General features: G+C 44.5%; 1 protein-coding gene across 6 annotated transcripts in view; it reads right to left on the bottom strand.

Moving 5' to 3' along the window:
* Positions 1-24011, bottom strand: part of eps15l1a (epidermal growth factor receptor pathway substrate 15-like 1a) — a 38732-nt gene that overhangs the window by 10480 nt on the left and 4241 nt on the right. Inside the window, exons 6-27 of one of the 6 annotated variants that reach the window (XM_061682953.1) lie at positions 22317-22373; positions 22104-22229; positions 21964-22023; positions 21064-21306; positions 20844-21001; positions 19387-19543; positions 18156-18218; positions 17967-17987; positions 17099-17184; positions 15416-15448; positions 14766-14804; positions 13243-13315; positions 12998-13159; positions 10725-10922; positions 9327-9524; positions 8468-8588; positions 8288-8338; positions 5381-5517; positions 4913-4976; positions 4679-4827; positions 4507-4600; positions 123-287 (exon numbers count right to left, since the gene is read on the bottom strand). In XM_061682953.1, the coding sequence (XP_061538937.1) occupies positions 123-287; positions 4507-4600; positions 4679-4827; positions 4913-4976; positions 5381-5517; positions 8288-8338; positions 8468-8588; positions 9327-9524; positions 10725-10922; positions 12998-13159; positions 13243-13315; positions 14766-14804; positions 15416-15448; positions 17099-17184; positions 17967-17987; positions 18156-18218; positions 19387-19543; positions 20844-21001; positions 21064-21306; positions 21964-22023; positions 22104-22229; positions 22317-22373 (2455 nt within the window). The remainder of the gene's footprint in view (positions 1-122; positions 288-4506; positions 4601-4678; positions 4828-4912; positions 4977-5380; positions 5518-8287; positions 8339-8467; positions 8589-9326; positions 9525-10724; positions 10923-12997; positions 13160-13242; positions 13316-14765; positions 14805-15415; positions 15449-17098; positions 17185-17966; positions 17988-18155; positions 18219-19386; positions 19544-20843; positions 21002-21063; positions 21307-21963; positions 22024-22103; positions 22230-22316; positions 22374-24011) is intronic. The other 5 variants (XM_061682954.1, XM_061682956.1, XM_061682955.1 and 2 more) reach the window with 5 other exon arrangements.

Here is a 24011-nt window from a genome sequence, read left to right as displayed (position 1 = left end):
CATTTTGGAGATGCGAGAAACAATATACTCTATCGGTAAAGTCTTCAAGGAATTCCAGGAATCACATAACACAAATTACAGTCAGCAAAGTGACCGTTGCAAGGGCCTAGGGAGAGTCTTGCCTGGTGCCGAGGACGGCGGGGCAAAGGGGTCCTTGCCGCTGAAGGGGTCCCCCGGCCCCTTTTTACTCTGGAAGGGGTCGGCGCCGTCCCGGCCGAACGGCTGGAAGGGGTCGCACGGCTTGGGGGGGTCCGCCGGGCCGGACGTGTTCACCGGCGTCGTCTTACCTGCAGACACGGCGTGGTCACGGTTACATTTCTGGTTACTACTCCACAATTTCAATGTTTTTAGCTATTTTCAATTATTTTCGATGGGACTGAGATCAGGATTCCGTCGGGCAATTGAAAACCTACAATCGTTTGCTTCACAACTGTTGTTTGTATGCACGCTTCTGCTCTATATTGTTGCGTAATCGCAGAGAAGAACATCTGGTCGGAAGCGGAAGACAAACAACGAAACCCGCAAAAACCAGCACGACCGCTCTCAACGGTTTCCTGGTTGAAGATCTGGTTTGGTCTGTGGCCACATAAGCACTCTGGTGCTGTTGTTGACAACAGATCATCGGATCACGAACGTTATCAGATGCAAACTGCAACTTTCCTTCTTGAAAGGCATTTTTACAAGAGCTATGCTCATTAACTAGCATTCAAATATCGATGTCATATTCAATACGTGGCTCGGTTGCACACGTCACAATTCCTTAATAATTCAGGCCTCGAAGACAATTTCACTCAGCGACATGAAGTTTTGTTGCCACCAAAAAGTCTCAGGGAGCCATGCCTGAAAAGACACAGGAAGTCAGCCATTTCGGGTTTGAAGCTGCCATTTTTGTCCCATCTTCAGAATCAGAATCCTCTTTATTTGCCAAGTATGTCCAAAACACACAAGGAATTTGTCTCCGGTCGTTGGAGCCGCTCTAGTACGACAGACGGTCAATTTACAGAACACTTTGGAGACATAAAGACATTGACAAAAAACAATTGTGCAAAAAGATGCAGAGTCCTCGAGCACTTAGAGCAGTTCGAACGACTCATATTGCGATAGTCCGGCGCAATGACCGTCGTGCAAAGGGCGCCGAGACTTCAAGGAGTATAAAGTTGCCGACAGGGTCATCCATGAGATTTGAACCACGTGTACTGCACACATGGGTCACGCTAAATCGCAAATGATTCGACTTTTTGTCATTGTGTGTGGTCAGAGCATGCCAGTGACATTTGAGGACTTGCATCATAACACACAAACTGTAGCTATAACTTTTTGAAGTTTATGAATTTAAATATTCTGCCCCGGAAACGAGTTTGACTTGGCAACATGGAATTTGGTAGACGTGTCAATCACGAGCAGACCCACGAAAGTCTCAAGGACCTATAGCCAAAAAGGCAAACTCTGCCATTTGGGTTTGAAATGGCAGTTAAGGCACTTAACTGCCATTTCAGGGTTCATTCATTCATTCATTTTCCGTACCGCTTTGTCCTCACATGGGCCTGTCCCAGCTATCGTCGGGCGAGAGGCGGCCTACACCCTGAACCGGTCGCCACCCAATCGCAGGGCACATGGAAACAAACAAACACCTACCGGCAATTTAGAGTCTCCAATTCACGCATGTTTTTGGGATGCGGGAGCAAAGCGGAGTGCCCGGAGAAGAGCCACGCAGGCACGGGGAGAACATGCAAACTCCACACAGGCGGGGCCGGGGATTGATCATTTATACTGGGCAAGTGGAATCCAAGCATTTACTGCCACGACAAATATATTCATGAAGTACAATTTTCAACGAGTAGTCATTGAAAGAGGGTTCCGCCCAGCTTGTTTGTGAAATTCCGGGTTAGAAACCACTGTAATGATGAACAGACACGAATAGATGGCAGCGTTAGATCACTGGGATTTGAGATCGGCACAGCTTGTGAGCTGAGGACAAAGATTTAGGGGGGAATCTTGTCACGCCAATTATGAGACAGAGAAATGCTAAAACTTTGAAAGTTGGGACAAGTTTAGGCATCCACACTTGAACAAAGTATGTATGTGTATGGTATCAACAGAGTATGTGTTGCGGTAGGCAGTTTGCCTTCAAAATCCCTCTCTCAGTCTTGTTTTATGGCTTGCGGTGTCCCAAAAGCAACAAAATAGTAGCGTCAAAGTCACTGTTCTGCTTGACACAAAAAGCGCTTTTTGATCAGAAACCGGCGTTTTTGGTGAAATCAACACGTGTTGTACTGCTTGTTACTAGAGAATGGAAAAAGCTAGAAACAAAGCAGGTAGGTGTGGTGCTTAGACTGTCGCAGAACACCGTATTCAGCGGGTCTTGAAAGGTCCGTCAACAAGGCAATATGGGAACTCTGCTTTGAAAACAGCTTGGCCCACCATCACTGCGTGTTCTCCAAACTCAGTTTTGACACGAGTCGCATTGAGGGAGGGCTATTATGACTGCGAAATCATATCACTGGAAAATTGCCTCATTCCATATTAAACATACTCGACAAATAACCACTTTTGAAAGCGGAAGTCAAGGAAAATAGCCTGTTTGACAAATGTTCAATTCATTTTAAAAAAGGGTTTGATAACAAAACAATGCTTGTTATAGCTGGACGTGCAATTTTAATGAAGATTTGAGCCAGAAACATGAAGTAGATGCACATGATTTGCTCTAGCGGGGCACATGAAATGATTTCGTGGGCAGGATCTGGTTAGGGCTTAAGCAGGCCATCGCCACTACGGCCGCTGAAAGAACTGCAACATGAAGCTGCTTCTACCAGAGTTGCAATCGTGGGAAACGCGAGCGCCACTTGGCTCTTCAAAGTGTTAAAAACCACACGACCGGTTGGTCGCAATGCGTGCGAACTCGAGTCGGGCCACGAGTTCACACACAAGTGCGAAACTCTGTGGCTGGCAATCAGTTTTTTCCTCTTGAAGAACCCAAACACACACACACACACACACACAAGAGAAACCACAGTCATGCGCTCCACCCTGTTTTGCAAATGAACCGCTACACCAGCGGCAATTCATTTGCATGTTATTTTTCTCTCTTTTTTTTTTTTTTTTTTTTTTTTTTTTTTTTAACCACGAATTGCATGAAGCAGTTAAACCTGCTGACATGAACGGTGACCCCAAACATTAACCTGATACACCTGCTGCTCCTGTGTATGAGAGCGTGCATGTGCGTGTTTGTGTGTGGGAGGGACCACTGCAACATGAAAGGTTACAAACACACAAGAACAGAAAGCAATGTCCGCGCTTTTGAACGACTCCGCACGCACGCTGACAGGAGAGAGGAAGCAGGTCAGGGTGTGTCTGCCAGCAAAGCACACAACATCAAAGTTGCAACCGTATGTGTCCTCATGTACCATAAGCCTGTCATTTAAGGCATTCTATAAAAAATGGCACCACTATTATGTAATAGTGCAATCTCAATAAGTTGACATATAATACATTTTCATTGTAATGTTACGATGACCACACTGCACAGCTATTATCCTCATTTTTTGGGACGTAAAAACCACCGCTGACATTTTTAGATCATCCATTGACTCAGTCGGCACATATTACTCCAATCTCTGCGACTTGGGTTCATGTAAAATACATAATGCCCGACGCTTAGTTATTCTTGTGTTTTTGGAGGGGCTTGTTTTGACTTTACTTTGGCCCAGGTGTTGAACGGACACAAGATGATTGAGACAAAATCTATATATTTTATTTCAAACCAGATGTCTATTGAAAGCCAATACAGAGAAACCCCTACTACAGCAACGTTGAGCTTTCATATTTCTAAGCAATCCATTTAAAAAAACATTTGGGGACAATGTACAGGCAAATCCCAATTGTGAGTTGCAGTGCCATCAGTGTCACACCGAGTTGTTATGCAATACGCCAGGCAGCACTGAGCACCATCATAGAAGAGGCAGAGAAGGTCTCCAACTCCAGTAATATTTGCTGTTATGACGGAGCAGAGAATATATGCCTGTGAGTAATGATGTATGCTCTATTTGTATGTGTTGCTTCTCCGTGTGTTAAAAAAGCAGCTGTCTCAAGGTGTAAAACGACCCTCATATCTATGCTAACTTCTGTTAGACTGTCTATGGTGTTTTGCATTGTACGTTAGCATTAAACTAGTGGACTTTCATATGATATGGTTTGGTTGAACAGTTTGCTGTTGAAATATACAACGTTTGATGCTCTTCTGTTTTTACAGTAAACTTCAAGTGAGCGAGACAAATAAACAGCCTGAAACCAGCACGAGAGTCGCAAAGTGATCTCATTGGTTCGTCTCCCATTACTTGACAACGAGAAAACAGGCGCTAAGGAATACTGTGAAAAAGTGTTGATTAAGTTTCAAAGTGTTTAAAGAATGTGGGATGGGTAAAACGTGTGGGGTGGCCCTGAAAAGGATATCCCTATGATAAACGGGGGTTAACATTTTGGAAGTAGCGTCTTTAATTCTCCGCTCACCACTGGGGGGTTTGGGCCTCGGAGGAACTCCTTTCTTGGGCGGCAGGGCGGGCGTGTCACTCTTCCTGCTGAATGGATCATCTGCAAACGCAGCCTGGCCACAAGGAAGTATACCTCATTAGTCACAGCCATGCGACCGTGAGCCCCTTGGGGAAGCGTTCTTTTGCGTTACCTTCTGGTAGTCTGGCAGCCAGCTGGCGCGGCCTTCGAACGGGTCTCGGGGCTTGCCCATGTGACTGAAGTCGGCGAACCCGGCGGAGCTGCTTTTACTGCTGCTGCTGAACGAGCCGCTGCCAAACGGATCCAAAGTGCCAAACAAATCTGGCGGCGTCAAAAAAACAAAACAAAAACAAAAAAAAGCCATAAACGCTCCTGGATGCTTCATCTTGGATGGGAAACTTCCTACCTGCCCCTTTGGATTTGGAGTTGCTGGAGGAAAACGGGTCGCCGCTCGTGAAATGGCTCAATTGCTGCAGAAGAAAGAACACTTTTTCACAGGTTTTTATTTTCAAAATGTCTCACGCTGACTCTCACTGACCGTGAGACAATCTGCATTGAAACTTGTGGCTGTCGACCTTCATGAGCTGGAAGCGAACCGTTTACTGCCAACGACGATTATATTCAAGTATGTCTTTGAAAGGCTAAGTGTGGAAGAGGGTCTCGCCCAGCCTGTTTGTGAAATTCAGGTTTGTAGAACAACTAATGACTAAGAGAGCCCTGTAGATGGCGGTATTAGATCACTGAGATCAGCAGAGTGGCGCAAACACTGTTCCTGCTACATTTGTAAACAAGCTATTTCAAAGTCACTTTTACATAGAAACCTTCTAAAGTGATTAAAAGTGAATCGATGCAACGCTATGACTGAATGTGTCACCTTGGAGGGTAGCGTGGCACTCTTGCTGAAGGGGTCCGCTGTGGCGAAGGGGTCCGTCTTTGTGGTTTTCTTGAAGAAATCTTCAGACGAGGCCTTGAACGGGTCCGTCTCTTTGAATGGGTCGCCACCAAACGGATCTGTAATGCCAAATATGACTCCATTTATTAGGTACGGTAGACTACTTAACTAATGTTAAGTAGTTTGCATTGTTGCCTCGCAGCAAGAAGGTTGAGTTCTTGACTGACTTGTTTAGAAAAACCTGGACGTTTGCTACATTAAATTGTCTTTAATATTACAGTATAGTTAGAAAGATAGTGTTGATGGGAAGCAGTGCACCATCAACACTGTGTATAGCGGGGATGGTGGGGTCCTCAGTCGGAAAAGGGCGACGTGCCCTCTCCGGGTCGGAGATGAGATCCTGCCCCGGGTGGAGGAGTTCAAGTATCTCGGGGTCTTGTTCACGAGTGAGGGAAGAACGGAACGGGAGATCGACAGGCGAATCGATGCGGCGTCTGCAGTGATGCGGACTTTGTACCGGTCTGTTGTGGTGAAGAAGGAGCTAAGCCGAAATCTCTAAGGGAGAGCCCGGACACCCTGCGGAGGAAACTCATTTCGGTCGCTCGTATCCGGGATCTTGTTCTTCCGGTCACGACCCACAGCTCGTCACCATAGATCGACCGGTAAAGTGAGAGCTTCCCTTTCGGCTTAGCTCCTTCTTTACCACAACAGAAAAGAAAAAGAAATAAACTAAACTAAACTAATTTGAAAAAAAATAAATAAATGTGAAAAAAAATTGAAGAAAAAATATCTGCGAATCGGTGAAGCGTGGGTGCCAAACCGCGAGTAAACGGAGGTCAGCTCTAATTATAAAAAGGTGCGCTAGCTTCATTGGAGACTTTAACGATCTTTCCAAAAACCCATGTTAACTAAATAAACACCGCCTTAGAAAATTGTCTAAGAAATCCTGTACATGAGCTTCTTTGGAAACTTCAATGTTTATAAAAACATTTGTTAACTTCATAAATTGGTCTATGTTAGTTTTTTAATGTTATTAAAACACGAATCTTAACTTCGTAAAGGTTGTCTGAAAAAATGTTTCTATGAACCTGCATGTTAACTTCATAAACTTGTCAGTAAAATCATGCATGTCAGCTTCACGTAATTGCCTTTAGAAACCTGTTAGCTTCCATGGAGATTTTCATATTTACAAAAAACATGTTAACGTCAAATTGACCCCCCCCAAAAAAAGTTGGTTTCATTGGCGATATTGTTTATAAAAATATGTATGTTAACTTCATAAAATTGCCAACCTGTAAGTTAGCTTCACTGGAGACTAATAACGTTTCATAAAAACACGTTAGCTTCACTGGAGAAACTACGAAAACCAGGCCACATTGAACGCGTCAGTCAGACTGAGGCCTTTGCAGTCAAGTGGAGACTGTGACATCAAATACTGGCTAGTGCTAACGTGAGCATGCCCGTTTATTTTAGTAATTTCTAGGAGTGTATCCTTAAATGTTAAACCTTTGAGAGACAATGAGCGACCAGCAGCGGTTTGGTGGTCACTCAGGTGCGACGTACAGTACCGCGATATTGCAATGGAATAGATACTATCCAGTAGATATTGCGCAGAAGAAGCAAGCAGCCAAAACAGATGACGGCATGGCAAACAGAAAGTTCAAGTAAAGCACAAGTCACGGTATAGGCGGCAACTCGACGGCCGTGTGAACTCATTTTGATGGCAGATTTCCATCGAGAGAGAGCGCAGCAGTGAAACTACACTATATGATGGAGGAGGAGGAAGTGGGCCTGAGGTTTCACACGCGCGTGTGTGTGAGACCAAGGACAATAAGCGGCACCACAAGCCTGACATTTTACCCACACGAGGCGATGTTGTCCTTATGATGAAGCAGCACTATCAGACCCTCTAAACAGCCCTGCTCACAGCGGTTTGTTTGGGGTCGACTTCCTCATGCAAATCAGCCACTGCCCGCGCCGCCTCCTTCTACTTTGGGCTACAGACGCCACCGAATGCTTGTAAGCTCCTTTTTGTATGTAGGCAAGGTCGGTCGTACAGCGTTTTCTGGCTACTATGTCACAGCAAATGCGCGTTCATCAGAAGCCGACGCTAATCTGAGATCTATCTAATCTAACAACCTCGCAGCTCTGCTGAGCTTTCCGCTTTGACAAGATATTAGACATTACGCTTCATTCCATTCACTGTGGAAAAGTGCAATAGAAGTGCAAGGAGGCGGAATATTAAAATACAAATGACATGATTATATCCTCATAACCATTTGTGGTTGGATCACGTCATGGCCAAATCATCGGTGGAGAAATTGAACATCTTACAATTTGGAGACAGGCAGCTGATTTTTTATTTTTATACTTTGTTGTGTAATTTCACATTTTTAAGTGGTTTGACAAAATTTCAAAAGGCGGTAATAATTATTGGTACGCTTTTTATCTCTGTTGCCAGCTCCTCTTTGTATTCTGTGTGCGAGTTATTAGCGATAGCGCCAGCGGCAAAGAAGATAGAAGGTAGGTGTTATTAAAACTACAGGTGGCATATAAACACATTCAACGTTTGTCTTAACGGAAAGGTCTTTGGTTTCGCATGCTATCGTTTTCTTTTGACCAGGGCACATAGAAACAATTCGCACTGACATTCACACCTACGGGCAATTTAGAGTCTCCAATTGTTTTTGGGATGTGAAAAGCCCAGAGAAAAGCCACCCAGGCACGGGGAGAACATGGAAACTCCACACAAGCGAGGCCGGGATTTGAACACCGGTCCTCAGAGGCGGATGTGCTAACCAGCCGTTCAACGTGCTTCCCTCTAAAAGGCAATTAAAAAGTATTTCCCCCACCCATTAAAACAAAGAGTAAAAGTGTGTAAGTGCATACCTGCAGAGGCTGTTGCCGGCTTTGCAAAGGGGTCGTTTTGGAAGGGGTCTCCTGGAGGAGGAAGACAACAACTCAAAAAGCTTGAAACCCACGAGCGGAACGAAGCTAACCTCGCCAGCAACGACAACCGCGCGAGCCGAGAGCGACGAGCAGCAACGAAGAAGACGAGGAGAGGAGCACCTTTGAAAGGGTCCGTCCTGAAGGGGTCCTCGGAGTGGAAGGGGTCGGCGTGGAGCTCCTGAGGCTGACTGTTGAACACCGACGGCTTCACTTTGAACGGATCTTCCTGCAAGACGCAAAGCTGAAACAAAAAAAAGGAAAAGACTCTCTGACTCGGACATTTCCAACATGGCATACTCATTTTCCAAGGAGGCAAACAATAAAGACTCGGTCTGAGTCTTCGCTACTTCGCAGTCACAACTTTTGAGTGGAGAACGAACATTATCACTTTGACATTGTGACCAATCAGAAGCCCGACAAATCAACATCAGCTGATTGGTCACCTCCATTCGTTCATGTACATTAGAGTTCAAATGATTTCCTTGATACACATTATGTTTCAAATCATTTCGACGTGATCTTTGTTTCAAAGCATTCCTTTGACGGACATAATGTTTCAAATCCACACTTTTCTAGATGGAGACAACGCCGAGGAACATGTTTGTGAATTGTTGCGCTCAAGTCTGTCATAGGGCAGAATTAAATTTGAGGTAGAAACATACAACGCCATTAGATAGGATCTAGTGTTAAATAAAGTTTCAATAAGGAAACTTTTAACGTTGCACATTTCGAATGACGACAAAAAGATCCGTTTTGCTCGTCTGCAAACGAGTATTGAAGATGGAGTTTGGGAAAACGGGCAGGTTCTAAAAAATGCCAAATCTGCTGTGTAAAAATGTCCTTTTACCCTTAAGAACATTTCAGATTCTGTACTTGTGTACGTTTACCTAAGGAGCTGAATCAGTGCTTTTACATACTTCGACCAGTACTTCATATGGTAAAGTATCTCTACTTGCGCTTCAATACAGAGTGCGAGTACTTTTGCCACCTCCGCCTGTGAGGCCTCCGCCCCCATGGAGGGGAAGGCTCCGTTCTCCCTGTCGTTGAAGCCCTCGCTCATGTCGGCCAGGTTGGTCATGCTTCCTCCGTGGGTTCCGTTCAGGGTGCTGTTGTACTGCTCGATGCTTTTGGACACATCCTGCTGGCTCTCCTGGATCTGGGACAGTTTACTGCGTGCCTACAGAACACACAATACGGCTACGTTCACACCGCAGGTCAATTCAGAGGTTGTTTTGTTTTTGTTTGGTGGTTAGCCGTGAGATTTTTGTAATGTAAAATAGGTGCCTCGGCTCAAAAACAAAAAGGTCTACAGATCATATGTGAATGAGCTCAGCTTATACAGAAAGTTCGCTCTATAAACGTCGTCATTATTTTACCAGCAGCATTGACTTGATGCTTCCAGTCAGGCCCATAAACATTGGGACATGAACACAATTTGTCATCTTTTTGGCTGAAACACCACCAAAATGGATTTGGATTTAAATTCAGCTCCAATTTAACTGTATTTACCTCCAAATCAGTGAAACGGTGTAGGAATTAAAACAGCTCGTGTTTATGCCTCACACTTTTGAAAGGCTAGCTCGCTACATGCTAGCATCGCGTGTCCTCGGGTGAAGCAAGATTTGCGTGTTTATCAAAACATCAACATTATAGCGATATCACTTCCGTGGTATTTCTTCGAGAAACTCGTTGCTCGAGCCCCCTCCATCGACGGGGAAGGAGGGTTATCGGCGCGGACGGCTATGAGTGGGACGGGACGTCGCGCTGCGGACTGGGCAAGTCGAGGAACCAAAGTTCTTGCATTGGAGAGATAAAGACGCAGAAGTACCATCATATGTTACTACTTCTCCAAGGACGCGCTTCTGGTGACACACAGCATGCAATATGATTGGCTGCTGCTGACGCAGATGACATGTCAGCGCCGCCATCTTGGCTCACTTCCTGCTGTGCTGTGACACTCGCCTCATTGGTAAATGAGAGGGAAAAAAAAAAAAAAAAAAGAAAAGTCGCGCATGTTATGAACAAAACGGAACACATGCGGACCGAAACAGTCGAAGCAAACCGTTTTGACGGTTTTCAAAAACCGTTCCATCCCTACCCCTTGGACCCTACTAGTAGCACCAAATTGCTCACTAGTAGTTTTGCCTCACTAGGAACATAGTTATCTTACTGGTATGTCAAGATTGTCCTACGAGAGTACAGAAATGTCATACAGTAGTGAAGTGGAAAAAAAAAAGTTACTACAGTACTAGTACATGGACCTAAAGCTGGATATCAAAGATATGAAAGGTTTTCCATATGCCTTGGCTGGAGGTTGGGTGGGACCACTTGAGTTGTGCCAAGAATAATGTTACAACAGCGCCCCCTGCTGCTTCACCTGGTTGATCTCGTCCTGCGTGGCCTTCAGGGACTTGATGATGGTCTCCAGCTGGATCTTGCCGGCGGCCAGACTCTGCCCCAGCTGGTCCTCCTCCTGCTGCAGCCGGCCAAGGTCGGCCTTGGCCCGGCTCAGTTCTTCCTCTTGGTTGTGCAGGTCTGACTCCTGAGACTGGATCTGACTCTGCAGCGTCGAGATCTGTGACGACGACAAGATGATGAGGTGCGGAAATACAGGTTTTCCAGAGTTTCAACATCTACACCGCAAGTACTCAAACCTTAGTGTCCAGGAAGCCCATACATGGGAAAATTTTTTCCAAGAACCCCCCCTCAAAATCCTAACATCAATTAAACACAACTACCATGTGTACGTACCCGTGAATGCCAGAGGAATGAAAAAGTTGCTTATTTTTGAGAGACAAAAGTCATAATTTCATGATAAAAAAATCCATCCATCCATTTTCTGTACTGCTTCTCCTCACGCGGGTCGCGGGCGTGCGGGAGCCTATCCCAGCCATCTTTGGGCGAGAGGCGGTGTACACCCTGAACCGGTCACCAGCCAATTGCAGGGCACATAGAAACAAACCATTCACACTCACATTGGCACCTACGGACAATTTAGAGTCTTCAATCAACCTAGCACGCGTGTTTTTGGGACATGGGAGGAAACCGGAGCACCCGGAGAAAAGCCACCCAGGCACGGGGGAGAACATGCAAACTCCACACAGGCGGGGCCGGGATTTGAACCCAGGTCCTCAGAACGGCGAGGCAGACGTGCTAACCAGTCGGTTACTGTGCTGTTCAGAGGCTGAAATTTTGAGGATTTGGACAATTTTAATTGATTGCTATCAATTAATTTGATTAGTTAATGAATTGTTGCACCTCTAGTTAGATCAGTTGTTTCTTTGGGACATGCCCACGCATTTCAAAGCACTTCTTATCTTATGCATACTGATAACAATCTCATCCACGGTGCTCAATAATGGTACAATCTCACTATTTCTCAAGCATAAAGTAGAATTGAATTGTTTAAACGTCATTCATATATTTTCACAAATCATATCATGAGATATGACAATTTCACAAGACAAACGGGCAGCTGTAAATGAAGAGTTGCTGGCGTACACCAACCATATCTTGAAATAATGTATTCGTTTTTACTTTATATTGTGAAAACAACAAGTCTTGAAGTAATGTAATACATATCCCATAATTTCCCTTTTTCTTTGAGCAATACACTTCCGTCAGCTAAGGTATGGAGGAGCACTTGTGTGAATGCTGGAGAAGTTGAAGTGTTAAGGCCTCTTTATACTCCCGCGTTCGACAGCGCCCGCGTTGCATCACGTGACCGACGCATTGGGCCACGCGGCCCCTGCTAACGGCAAAAATTGTTGTCGCGCGTAGAATGCCGCGGACATCATCTCTCGCGATTGGTCCGTTTTAGTCACATGCTGCGATGACGTACTGACCGTTCTTCTCGGTTCCACATAGCGCCGCCGTCCCCGCCTTCGCGATCGATTTTGCAGCATAATTAAACGTATCATCTGGTCATCTCGGTCCATTTGTTCGAGCAGACACAGTTCCACGGTCGCCATTGTTGTTGCTTTGTTCCTTGTTACCGAAAGGAAAGTGAAAACGGCTACCGGAAATGGCCCAAAAAATGCAGAGGAAACTCCACCCTGTGGCGTGCTAGCCAACGTCAGCCGTAGCGACACCTCCGACGTGGAGGTGAACAGCAGTACATTTTCTAAACTGCGCGCGTGGCTTGCGCTCGAGTATAAAGGCTAACTGCGCGCGGGAGAGCCGCAGTGACGTCGGCGCGAGTATAAAGAAGCCTTTATTCCGCACCCCCCCCCAAAAAAAAAGCTTCATTGAAGTGAATGAGACATTCGGCAAAAAAGTTCCCCAACTTTGCCGTTCTTATAAAAATTCCACGATCCAATAATTCCCCAGATTTCACATTTTCACAATCAAATTCCCAAATCAAGAGAGATTTGAGATATTTATCTCCTTCCTCCACATTTTGTGACCGATTCAAGTGATCCCAACTTGGACATTTCAGTTCAGCGTCAGCTCTTCAGCATTGACATGCAATTCCTACTGAAGTTGCATTTTCTAGTTGGTTTACACGTGGGACATTTATTGCTTTTTTAAATGGGTCGACATCATTTTTGGCAAAGGATTTTGGAGGAGCTATGTAGCTACGTCTCGCGGAGCCCAGTTTGAGAACCACCGATCTGACTAAATGTAACGATCGATCGATCGCTCACTCACCATCTGAGACTCCTCCTGACACTTGATGCGGACCTCGTTCAGCATGTCCTCCAGCTTGTGCTTCTGCTGGTCCATCTCCTCCAGGCGGTCCTGGGCATCCTGTTTCTGCGCCTCCAGCTCCTGCAGGCAGGCGGCTTCTCGGTCCAGCTCGTTCTGCATTTCCTGAAAGGAGAAGACGACCCCGATGACCCCACGCCGGGGACACGGTCAACGATATGTGGAACGCGTGCGCCAGACGAACTGACCTGCACCTCGGCGCTCTTGTGCCGGATGGCCTCTTCTGCCTCCCTGATGTCCTGCTCCAGCGTGTACTTCTCCCTGGCACACAGACAAATACAAATAAACTATAAAACTACAACACAACAAGCTGCGCTGTCTGAGTACATCCTTGTGTTCAACATGAAAAACACTAGACTGAAATTTCAAAGGTGAAATATGACTGACTACAGTTCACACTCTCAATCTGTAGGGGGCAGCAAAAGCAAAAGAGCTGGTGGTCCAGCAACCAAAAGCAACAGAAATTACAGTGAACCCCCACGATAGCATGGCTCGTCTTTCGTGCCCCTGCTATGTCGCCGATTTTTTAGCGGGCCTTTTTGTTTGTTTGTTTATTTAATTTACGGGTCAAATTTTGAGATGGGTGCCTCCAGCGTAATACCAAGTTGTGCCACAACATGGTGGGCAGCACTGAGTTCTATTGGAAGACAGGCACCGTATTTTAAAGCAAGCATAAGAGGGCAAGAAGGTCCCCTACTTAGCTGTCGTCATAGATGATGTTCCCACAGCGCAGAGAATATATGCCTGTGAGTATTGTTGCTTGCTGTTGGCATATGTTAAAGTTGTAGCGCTTTAAAGGTTTATAATTATCGTCACATCTGCACTTATTTTTGTTCGGCCGTCTATTTCCATTGGCATTATGTGTTAGCATTAAGCTAGCAGACTTTCATTGATAGATGGTTTTGTTGAACATTTTGGTGCTTAAATATACATTGTTTAATTCTCTTTTGTTGTTTGTGTGATGTTGCTACGTGTGCTAAAGTAGCAGTTGTTCGAAGGTTTATAATTTCGTAACATCTGTGCTAATTTCTGTGAGCCCCGTCTATGCTGTTTTGGATCCCGTTAGTAATACACTCACAGACTTTTGTTGTTATATGCTATGCTTGAACATTTTGGTGTTTAAATATGTCATCTTTAATCCTATTTTGTTTTGTGTGTCAGTTTTACAGTGAACTTCACCAGGGAGTGAGAAATAAACAGCTTGAAGCAAGCACCCTGTGCCTCTTATTTTAAGATGTGCAAGCAAGTCTTCTTTACGTTTCCTCAAAATGATGTTTGACGATATTCTTCCATTTAGCACATTTTCCTCACGATTCTGATGTTGCGGGTCTACTGTGGCTTCCTCCCTCCCACACTCAAAATATGATCAATTCGGTGGTTCCCAAAGTGGGGGGCGCAGAGCAATTGCAAGGGGGGCATGGGGCGAGGGACAAATGAAAATGAAAACATTGCATTAATAGCAATGTTGAATATTAAAAAGAAAGAAACCTGTTACAATGCTCACAATTACACGGTTAAGGTGCTTGAAAACAGTTAAACTTATTAAAACTTGCAGTTTATGGCAGTTCACATTTCTTACGACCCGATGGGGGGCTCAGCAGAGAAAGTGGGTTAATTGAAGTCAATTCCATTTTCCAGTGTGAATGGTTGTTTCTCTCTATGTGTCCTGCCATTGGCGTGCGACCAGTCCAGGGTGTACCCTTCCTCTCACCCAAAGTCAGTTGGAAAAGGCTCCACTTCACCCGCTCGCCTGGTGAGGATAAGCAGTATAGGAAACGCATGGATGGATGGTCTCTCGATATTGTGGAGTTCAACGGACTGCGGCTTAGGATGAGGAACGTGTTCACTGTACTTAATAGCAGGTACTTTGTATTGCTCTCAAGCATACTTTTCACTCTCACACTTACAAATCAGCACCAAAACACTTGATATGTCCCACATAGGTTCTTGAGTTTCACAGCTTTCTACGTTTCAAAGTTCAAGGAATGAGCAAGGCCAAATACAGAAAACATCAAAACCTAAAATTGTTCAACCATTTTTATCCAATCATCTGGTCACAAAGGAAGTCGCTAGCCTCTCAGCTGAGGTGTTTTAAGGTAACAATTGTATTCGCAACAAACTACTTCGAGTCATACCTCAAATTAAAAGGTCACGAAGAGAACTTTCCAGATATGTAACTATTTTGTCAACGTGCCCTATGATGACGTAATGATAAAAAAAAAAAAAAAGATTTTGCCCACTCAATGTCACACACCACCGCCCCATGTACATGATCAGTTACATTAAAATGTGTCAATAATCAGTGTGTGTGCATGTGTGAGAATGCCAGACCAGGTCCAGTGGGTGACTTGTGCAATTTACCTGAGCGCATTCCACTGGGTAAAGGCAAGAGTGCTGACGCAGCATTATGGAGAGAATAAGCGATGAGCAAACAAAATACACACACATTCAAGTCGTGTGTGTGTGTGTGTTGTGGTTGGTGGGGGACAGATGCATGTGAGTAACCAGCATGATGATGAGGGGGGAAACAGTTTTTTCTTCTTATTATACTGTTCCTATTATTATTATTATTATTGGGGCCCCAAGGAAGTAGAATGTGTTTTTGAAAATCAAGGCCCCGAAGCCAGTTTGACTCAGAAACATGAAGTTTGGTAGGCATGTTTATCACGAGTAGACCCACAAAGAAAATCTCAAGACGCCATGTCTGAAAAGACGCAGGAAGTCGGTCTTTCTTTTTGGTTTGATGTGGCCATCCATCTTCTATACCCCGTCCTCAGTAATAAGTGGCAATTTCAAGGTTATGTCATTTAATAACGGCTTTTCCTATACATTTTGCCCGAATGCTTCCAAATTTAAAACTAGACAGATGGATGAGGCTAAATTGTGAGTTCCGTTTTCGCCATTGCTTGTGGGCTGCGCATGGCGGCCAAATTTCATGTTTCTTGGTAGCGCATCTTAGAATTCCTTTGAGAAATTCAGTCCCCACAGCGGCTCAATCACGAGTAGACCCACAAAAGCCTGAAGGAGCCATGCCTGAAAAGACAAAGGAAGTTGGCCATTTTGGCTTGAGGCGGCCATTTCATGGGAATTTCCTTTTTCTCGAAATTTTGTCCGATCGCGAGTAAAATTGAACAAATACTGAACAGATGGACAACGCTAAATTGTCTACATCATTGCATATGAGTGGAGCATGGCAGCAAAGTTTGACGTTTTGCTTTGTGACGGCCATTTTAGAGTGATGCTGGCTATTTCCAGGGGTCCTTCAAAAACAAACCTGACCTAGAGATTTTGTGCGATGCCTACCAAATCTGAAGCACGTATACTAGATAGTTGGACGACACTAAATTGTGAAAGATTTGAGTTTTTTCATCATTGTGTGTTTTTATTTGACTGCGTTTCGGTTAGGGTAGCACGTGCATACCAGCACTTGTCTCCATGCCAACGATACACAGACAGCTTCTTGTTAGGGAAACTATGTTCATCTCTATAAGTTAGGTACTACCTTAAGTATTGATGACTTTTGTCTTCATTTGTACATTTGCTATTTGAGCGGTCCACTTCAGAGGTTGGTGCATGGGCAATGACATCACAGCGTCTAGAAGCAGTCTGCAAGTCCGTCGGTAGCATGCGTAGCGGATCGATTACAAGTTTGGTTCAGCTGTGCGCCTCAGTGACAAAGTGAGCGGCGACACACGGGTGTACTTTAAGTGCCTTGTTGTTAGCATTAGCCATTACTTGTTGCACCAGAATGCATTATTAGAGTGTTTTATGTATTGTTAATTATTGACAATTACCGTGCATCAATCACGAAATAAGCTCCTTCCGCTACCGGAAGTGCTGCGCTCCGGCTTTCGGAATACAAGCGTGATACAGGAAGTGCTGGTGTTTTGGATAGATAGTGAGGAATAATGATTCTTTTTGAGGGAGTTGAGTTTAGGTGGCCGGCTTTGTTAATGACAAGTGAATCAATGTTTTCAACACAGCACTTCACATTGACCACAGATGAAAATTTTCAGACGGAAGCACGTCACCACATTGTGTTACCTTTGCAGCTGGGCGATCTCCTGGCTGAGGTCGTCCAGCTCCTTGATACCCGTAAACTCGCCCGAACCCACCGAGCTGGAGCTGTCCTGCACATTGGGGGGAGCGCGCCAAGAAAGTGTCAGTGAAGCGTGAGCAAATGAAGTTGACTTGCCCGAGGGAGGGAGGGAGGGAGGGAGGGAGGGGGGGCAATGTGGACGGAAAGGCCCAGAAAGAGGACGAACAAAAAGGGTCGCACGAGTGGGCGGGTGAAGGGTTGGAGGGGGGCGTCACCAACCACGCGGCCCGCCGAGCTCAACATACACTTTGGGGCGGAGGAAGAACCACAGAAATGGTTTGGAGTAGATTTTGTTTCGGCTGTGGATTATTTGTGGTGGTTCTGTTTATTTCTATTGTGCAAGGTGGCGACTGTCATGAATAACTGGCGAGAAGAGCCGTCACATGAATCATAAGACGCATACATTGTCCTCATGTACCTGTGTGCGCAGTGAACTTTCTGTTTGTGGATTATTTCGAGTCACATCCATTTCTATTATGCAAGGAACATCACGTTAGTGTTTGTAAAACATGTCTATGTCGCGTGTGCCTGCGCAATCGTGCCCGGTCGCGGCACACCTTTTCCAAACATGCCTGATGAGCGCAAGTCTACCGATGTTGAGTACACATCAGAGCCCTCGCACTAGTCAAGTGTGCCGGACTTTAGGTGTCACGGTTCAAATAAGAATGTGACACGACACAAAAGCTACACCCTCATTTGAATGAGTTACAACGGGGGTGGGGAATAGAAATGTTGTGCAAATGCTTCCCAGTATTTTTAGGACTGAAAGCATTTGGCGAGTGGACGCCCTGAAGGTCCAGTTAAGTTACCTACCCACAACTTGAACATTATGGCCTGAGGAGGACGAAGAGGAGGGGAGAGCAGAAAGGTTAGAAGCAGAAGAGTGAGCTCCTCCACCACATTCAGGAAAAAAGAAAAACACCACCACCTGCGATGTTGGCAGATCTCTACACGTCCTAACATGCTAAGAACACAAGAAGAAGCGGCAGCGGCAGCACTTACCCTCCTCATCTCTGACAGCGCCGCCATCTCGGATCCCACTGGCGTCATGTACCCCGACATGCTCTGTTCACACAACAAAATGTCTCGGATTAGTATCATCTGTTTTGAACAAACGTGTGGTGTATCTCAGCATTACCAGATCACTGCACCTAATGGTTGTTGATCAAAAGTATTGGGACATGCGGTCAGTCCATCTACAGCAGGGTGTCTAGACCTTTTCCTCCGAGGGCCGCATACAGACAAATCGAAGGACGCGCGGACCACATTCACATTCTTCAACTACGTGATTAATTTTTATTTATTTTTTTATTTAAATAAATGAAAACTTCAATGTATTAAACAGGACAAAACCAAACCATCAAGCAATTACTTGAGTAACAGAGTTTCAAGTATTGGTGGCATATCCCCCATAAAGAGTTGGGGGATTACTGTACACGAGCGCTTGAGGGCGCGCGGCGTTACTCTACGTCGTCAACGACAACAGACATCACGGATCAGCCGCGCGGCTTGATGCTTCGTTGTACAGTGGGGACGGAAAGTATTCAGAATACTTACGGCTGTGTGATATTTCACTTTTCCTTTTATAATAAATCTGCAAAAATTTCAACAATTCCATTTTTTTTCTGTCAATATGAAGTGCTGTGTGTACATTAATGAGTTAACTTAAATGATGTGAGCAAATGGCTGCAATATAACAAAGTGAAAAATTGAAGGTGGTCTGAATACTTTCTGTACCCACTGTATGATGTTGAATTGTGGAACATCTAAAATGTAAAATTTGTTAAGGATCATGTGTAAGTACGTTTTGACAAAATGCATTTTTTCCCCAAGAGGAAATACTTATTTCCACATTATCTGCAAAGAATTTGTTTGTAATTTTTTATTATTCATTCATTCATCTTCCGTTCCGCTGATCCTCACTAGGGTCGCGGGGGTGCTGGAGCCTATCCCAGCTAACTCCGAGCGAGAGGCGGGGTACACCCTGAAATGGTCGCCAGCCAATCGCAGTATTTCTATTAATTCTGTGGAAGTTAAAGCGAGTTAATGTTGGGGGGAAAAAACCAGCAAACAGGAGAAATAACGCAAATCCCTAAATCCCAGAAGGGTAAACATTGTTTTCATAATGTCAAAGTAAGAAATGGGACTTTTGTGATCACAACTGTGAGATATTATTTCATGGCCATACTTCCCAGCCCTACATTTCTACATGTATTGTGTCGCCGGTACCTACCAGGACTGGAGTTCCTCTCTCCGAAGGCGGGATCATATCCGCCGTCAGCGCCTGAGGGGGGTCCACACCCTTGCTGACCTTCTGCTGAATGAGATGCATGGCGAGGCCGAACTGCTCCCTGGTCAACTTGCCCAGCTGTCTGGTGTCGGCCAGAGCCCTGCACAGCGAGGCGAGGTGAGCGGATTTAAACGGAGGAGGAAGCTAACGGTTGCTAGCCAGCTGAGCTAACCTACCCTATGAGAGAATGTCAAGATTGCGTGAGGATGTCAAAAACTAATAATAATTTTTGAAAAAATGGCAGTTCTGAACCAAAATGTCTGACTTCATGTTTCTTCTTGAGACTTTTTTGTTAGTCTACTCATAATACACATGTCGACCAAATTTAGTGTACCTAAAGAATACTGGCTTTAAAAACGTGCATGAATTACGGTGTGTAATAACTTACTGTTGTATTTGTGTGTTGGATGTGTGCCTTTATGGGGCGTGGCCTAGCGAGTGACATCAGAAGCTGGAGTTGGTTAGCTAGTCTACGCGGGTGTCAGGGCGTGAGTTGGGGCCAACAGCAGCTCCTCGCAAGTGTTCTAATTTTGTCTTTGCGTGCTTGACTGTTTGTCCCGTTCCTCTGTGACTGCAGCTTCCTTGCCCGCATGCTAGGGCATGGGCATTACCGTTTGGCCTGTCACGATAATGACGATATCAATTTATCGTTCGATCAATACAACGGACACCGTAGGTATTCCAGACTAAAGACGGTTGTGTCATTAGCCGCTAGTATTCGGCTCCGTCGAATACGCCAGCCTTGCTCCATGTGCAGTGCGTCGCACACAACATAGCCACTTAAGGCAAAGTCAACTGCTTATTATGTTCACTAGACCGGGAAAAGATGAACTAGCCTGCGAGCTAAGGAGCTAAACATCTCGTGTCACCGTCATGACGTCGTTTAAAACGTCAGCGCCTCGCTCGGAGTTGTTGTGTCTGCTAGTCCCCAATTAACACTTTTCAACCCAATCGCGGCACCCACCTGTTCCCACTGAGCCTGTTCACCTGTGAGATGTTCCAAACACGTGTTTGATGAGCATTCCTCTACTTTCTCACTCTTTTTTGCCACCTGTACCAGCTTTTTGGGAACGTGTTGCAGCCATCAAATTCGAATTTCATGATTATTTGCTAGAATCAATCAAGTTGATCAGTTTGAACGTGAAATATCTCGTCTTTGTAGTGTATTCAATTAAATATAGGTTGAACATGATTTGCAAATCATTGTATTCTGTTTTTATTTATGTTTAACACAACGTCCCAACTTCACTGGAATCGGGGTTGTACAAAGCCAAAGGAATTTGAACTACCAACAGCCGGTAACCAAAAAAACTTGGCAGTTGAGGCACTTCAAAGTCAAGTACGACTGCACTTGAATGGAGGAGGACGCTAACAGCGGCTAGCCAGCTAAGCTAACCTACCATATGTGGGCGAGGACACCCTGAGAGAGTCCCGACTGCATGAAGATGTCCTTCACTTCCAGCCCGCTGACAAAACCGTCCATGTCGGCGTCCGTCTTCAGGAAGATGTCATCGTAGCGACCGCGGTCTGACGCCGGGACCGCCCAGTTGATGGAATGCTGGAGAATCGACGCCGTCGTCAGACTTTTCCGCCCATCTGATTGGACGCTTGCTCACGTACCTGTCCAGACTTGAGGGTGTGTTTGGGCGACAGGCTGCCCGTGCTGTTCAGGGAGTTCATGCTGCCGTGGGACGGCGTGGAGCGCAGAGAATCTTTGGACGGCGGCGGGCTGGCCGGCAGCGGGGGCACGCCGCCCGCCACCGAGCCCAGGCTTTTCTTCCTCTTGGACAGGGGGATGAGGGCGGCGGGCAGGTGGGCCGGGACGGGCTCCTTCTCCAGGGCGCGGTACACCAGGTGCATGGCCTGCCACGGAACGAGACGAACACAACGGATTCTCACAATTCGGTAGCAATCTGACAAGATCTCTCAGGCGACTTTCTCATTGAAGGGAATGAACTTCAAAGCAATACGGCCGACTTCCTGTGTCTTTTCGGGCATGACTTCTTGAGACTTCTTTGTGGGTCTTCTCGTGATAGACGTGCCTACCAGATTTCATGTCGCTGAGTTAAACTGTCATCCGGGGCTGAATTTTCAAAAAATGCTTAGGGCGAGTTTATCTTTGAAGGACATCTGGAGATTGCTAACATGACCCTAAAATGGTGGCTTCAAAGCAAAGTGGCAAACTTCTTGTGTCTTTTCAGGCATGGCTTCTTCAGACTTTTTTGCGGGTCTACACAAATGTCACTGTTGCAAAGACAAAACGGCTTTGGGGGCTGACAAAAAAATGCGAGTGCTTCAGCTAGAGTTTGGGATTTTAAGCCGAGTCATCAAACTTTGCTGCCACGCATTGCCCACGAGCAATGGCAAAAGAATTGAATTCTTTACAATTTAGCAGTGTTCATCGGTCTAGTTAGTACACGTGTTTCATACTTGGCATATAATGGCAAAGTTAAATCAAGTCTAAAAGGTAGCAAAATCTGGTGAATTTTTGAGTATGGGAAAGCCGCGAAAATGGCTCACCACGGCAAACTCGTCTCTGTCCAGATGCCCGTCTTTATCGATGTCGCTCAGGTCCCAAACCTGCCAGCAGCGCAGAGAAGGAGCAGGAGGAGGATGAGACACGTGGATGGACACTTACACGGCGGCGGGCGAGCGCAAACCTTCCCGAGGACGTCCAGAGGCAGCTTGGAGTTGATGAGGACGGGTCTGACCTTCTCTCCCGAGAGCAGGCCGTTGACCGGCAACAGACTTTCAAAAATGCCGTCAAATTTGTTCTTCTCCTCTGGCTGAAACAAACGTTTGTTATTGGTTTTTGTCTTTTTGTCATGTATTAGTTGTAAGAAATAATACTGGTGTATTGTGCATTCACGCACCCTGACGGCCCAGTGAGCTTCCGTGGAGGTGTTCAGGGACGGACTGCTGCTGTCCTTCTGGAAACAAAACCCCACACCACACTTACAAACAATTGTATGTTGTTTATTAAACACTTGAGTTATATATTTTATTTGGCTTTATATTTACATCGTTTCTCAGTCAGTTGACATAAAAACACTGACAAGTGTGTCCATTTAGGTATTATTCTATATAATGGATAATTATAGATCGTAGTTAATAGTTATAGAGCATATTATTGTATTTTTATATTCATTATTATATTATTAATTGAATATATTGTTTTGTATATAATACTATATTACTATGATATATATATATATATATATATATATATAGTTTTGTTTATTACTAATTACATTATTATACATCTATTTATTAAATACGAGAATTTATTTGAATTATCAAATTACTTTGTCATAAAATAGCTTTTCAATTATTACTTATGAACAAACAGGATATTGTATTATTAAAATATTTTATTAAAATACATTTACTAAAACTGAGCTGTCAAACGATAAACATTCACTTCCAGAACAATTTGTCCAACCTTGTCTGAATTTCCATATTTTCAAAATGTTTTCAAGAACATTACTGTGGGACAGTCATAATCGTGAATAAATTATGGCTTCAATATTTGTCATTTAAATGTTTTTATTACGTCAACCTTGTAACACAGTTGCAGCCTGCATCAAAGTACCAGGATATGAGATTTTGACATGCCATCATCAGAATCATTTGTGTGCATGGCTTAATTTGCCTTTGCCAATGCTGTTTTCAACCCTGGTAACAAAAAAAAAAAAGAAGCAAGTCTATTCAATCAGATCTCAAACGTCAACATTAAAACTCAGCACACTATTTTGCAAACAAACAAATAACATTGCTGATAGAAATATAAAACTGTACAGTTCAATCTATTTTGTCCAATGTACTTCTTGTACAAGTCTTCTCTTGGATGCGAAATAGCCTAATTTCTCGTGTCTAATGCGCACCCCCAAAGTTGACCTCTAAATTCTGGAAAACCCTTCAACCTATGTATAATGCATTTTTACAATGCATGATTTTGCTTCTCCTCATATGATCAAAACATGAAGTATTATCTGTATTTTGTTAGTTTTTTTCAAAGAATTATTCTGAAGTCAAGCACTTTATTTGAACACATAATTATTTTTTATTTACTTGCTCTTATTTTGAAATTCACAGCCCTACTTTTATTTAGTAAATGAAAAAACACACAGTTGTGCTCACGTTTGATTACCCAGTCAGAAGTTGTAAGATGGGTACAATGCTTTAAAGAAAAATGATGGGCCTGGCGAAACACATTGTATTTTAATGGGATTCAAATTGAACGGTCAAACATTTCAGAAAAGCATTATCATGAAGCAAAACATAACCATGAAGAAATGAATGATGGTGGTTGTTCAGTCATCAGTCATATTTTAAACAATATTTCACAAATTCTTCCAGGGTATGTAAACTTATGAGCACAACTGTACATATATACAGTCATATGTACCCTTCGCATATTGGAATGAAAGGGTAGGCTACACCTTTTTCATAACCACTAGGTGGTGGTGGTGGCATATTAGAATCAAAGTGTACAGCTTTCTCATTTCCCCCTATAGCTATGTATAATGCGCACCATTGACTTTTGACAATTTTTTGGGGCAAAGAAT

This window comes from Phycodurus eques, chromosome 8 (genome assembly GCF_024500275.1).
Source record: "Phycodurus eques isolate BA_2022a chromosome 8, UOR_Pequ_1.1, whole genome shotgun sequence".
Lineage (NCBI taxonomy): Eukaryota > Metazoa > Chordata > Actinopteri > Syngnathiformes > Syngnathidae > Phycodurus > Phycodurus eques.
Note: the sequence above shows the minus strand (reverse complement) of the source record. Positions and strands in the feature narration are given on the sequence as shown.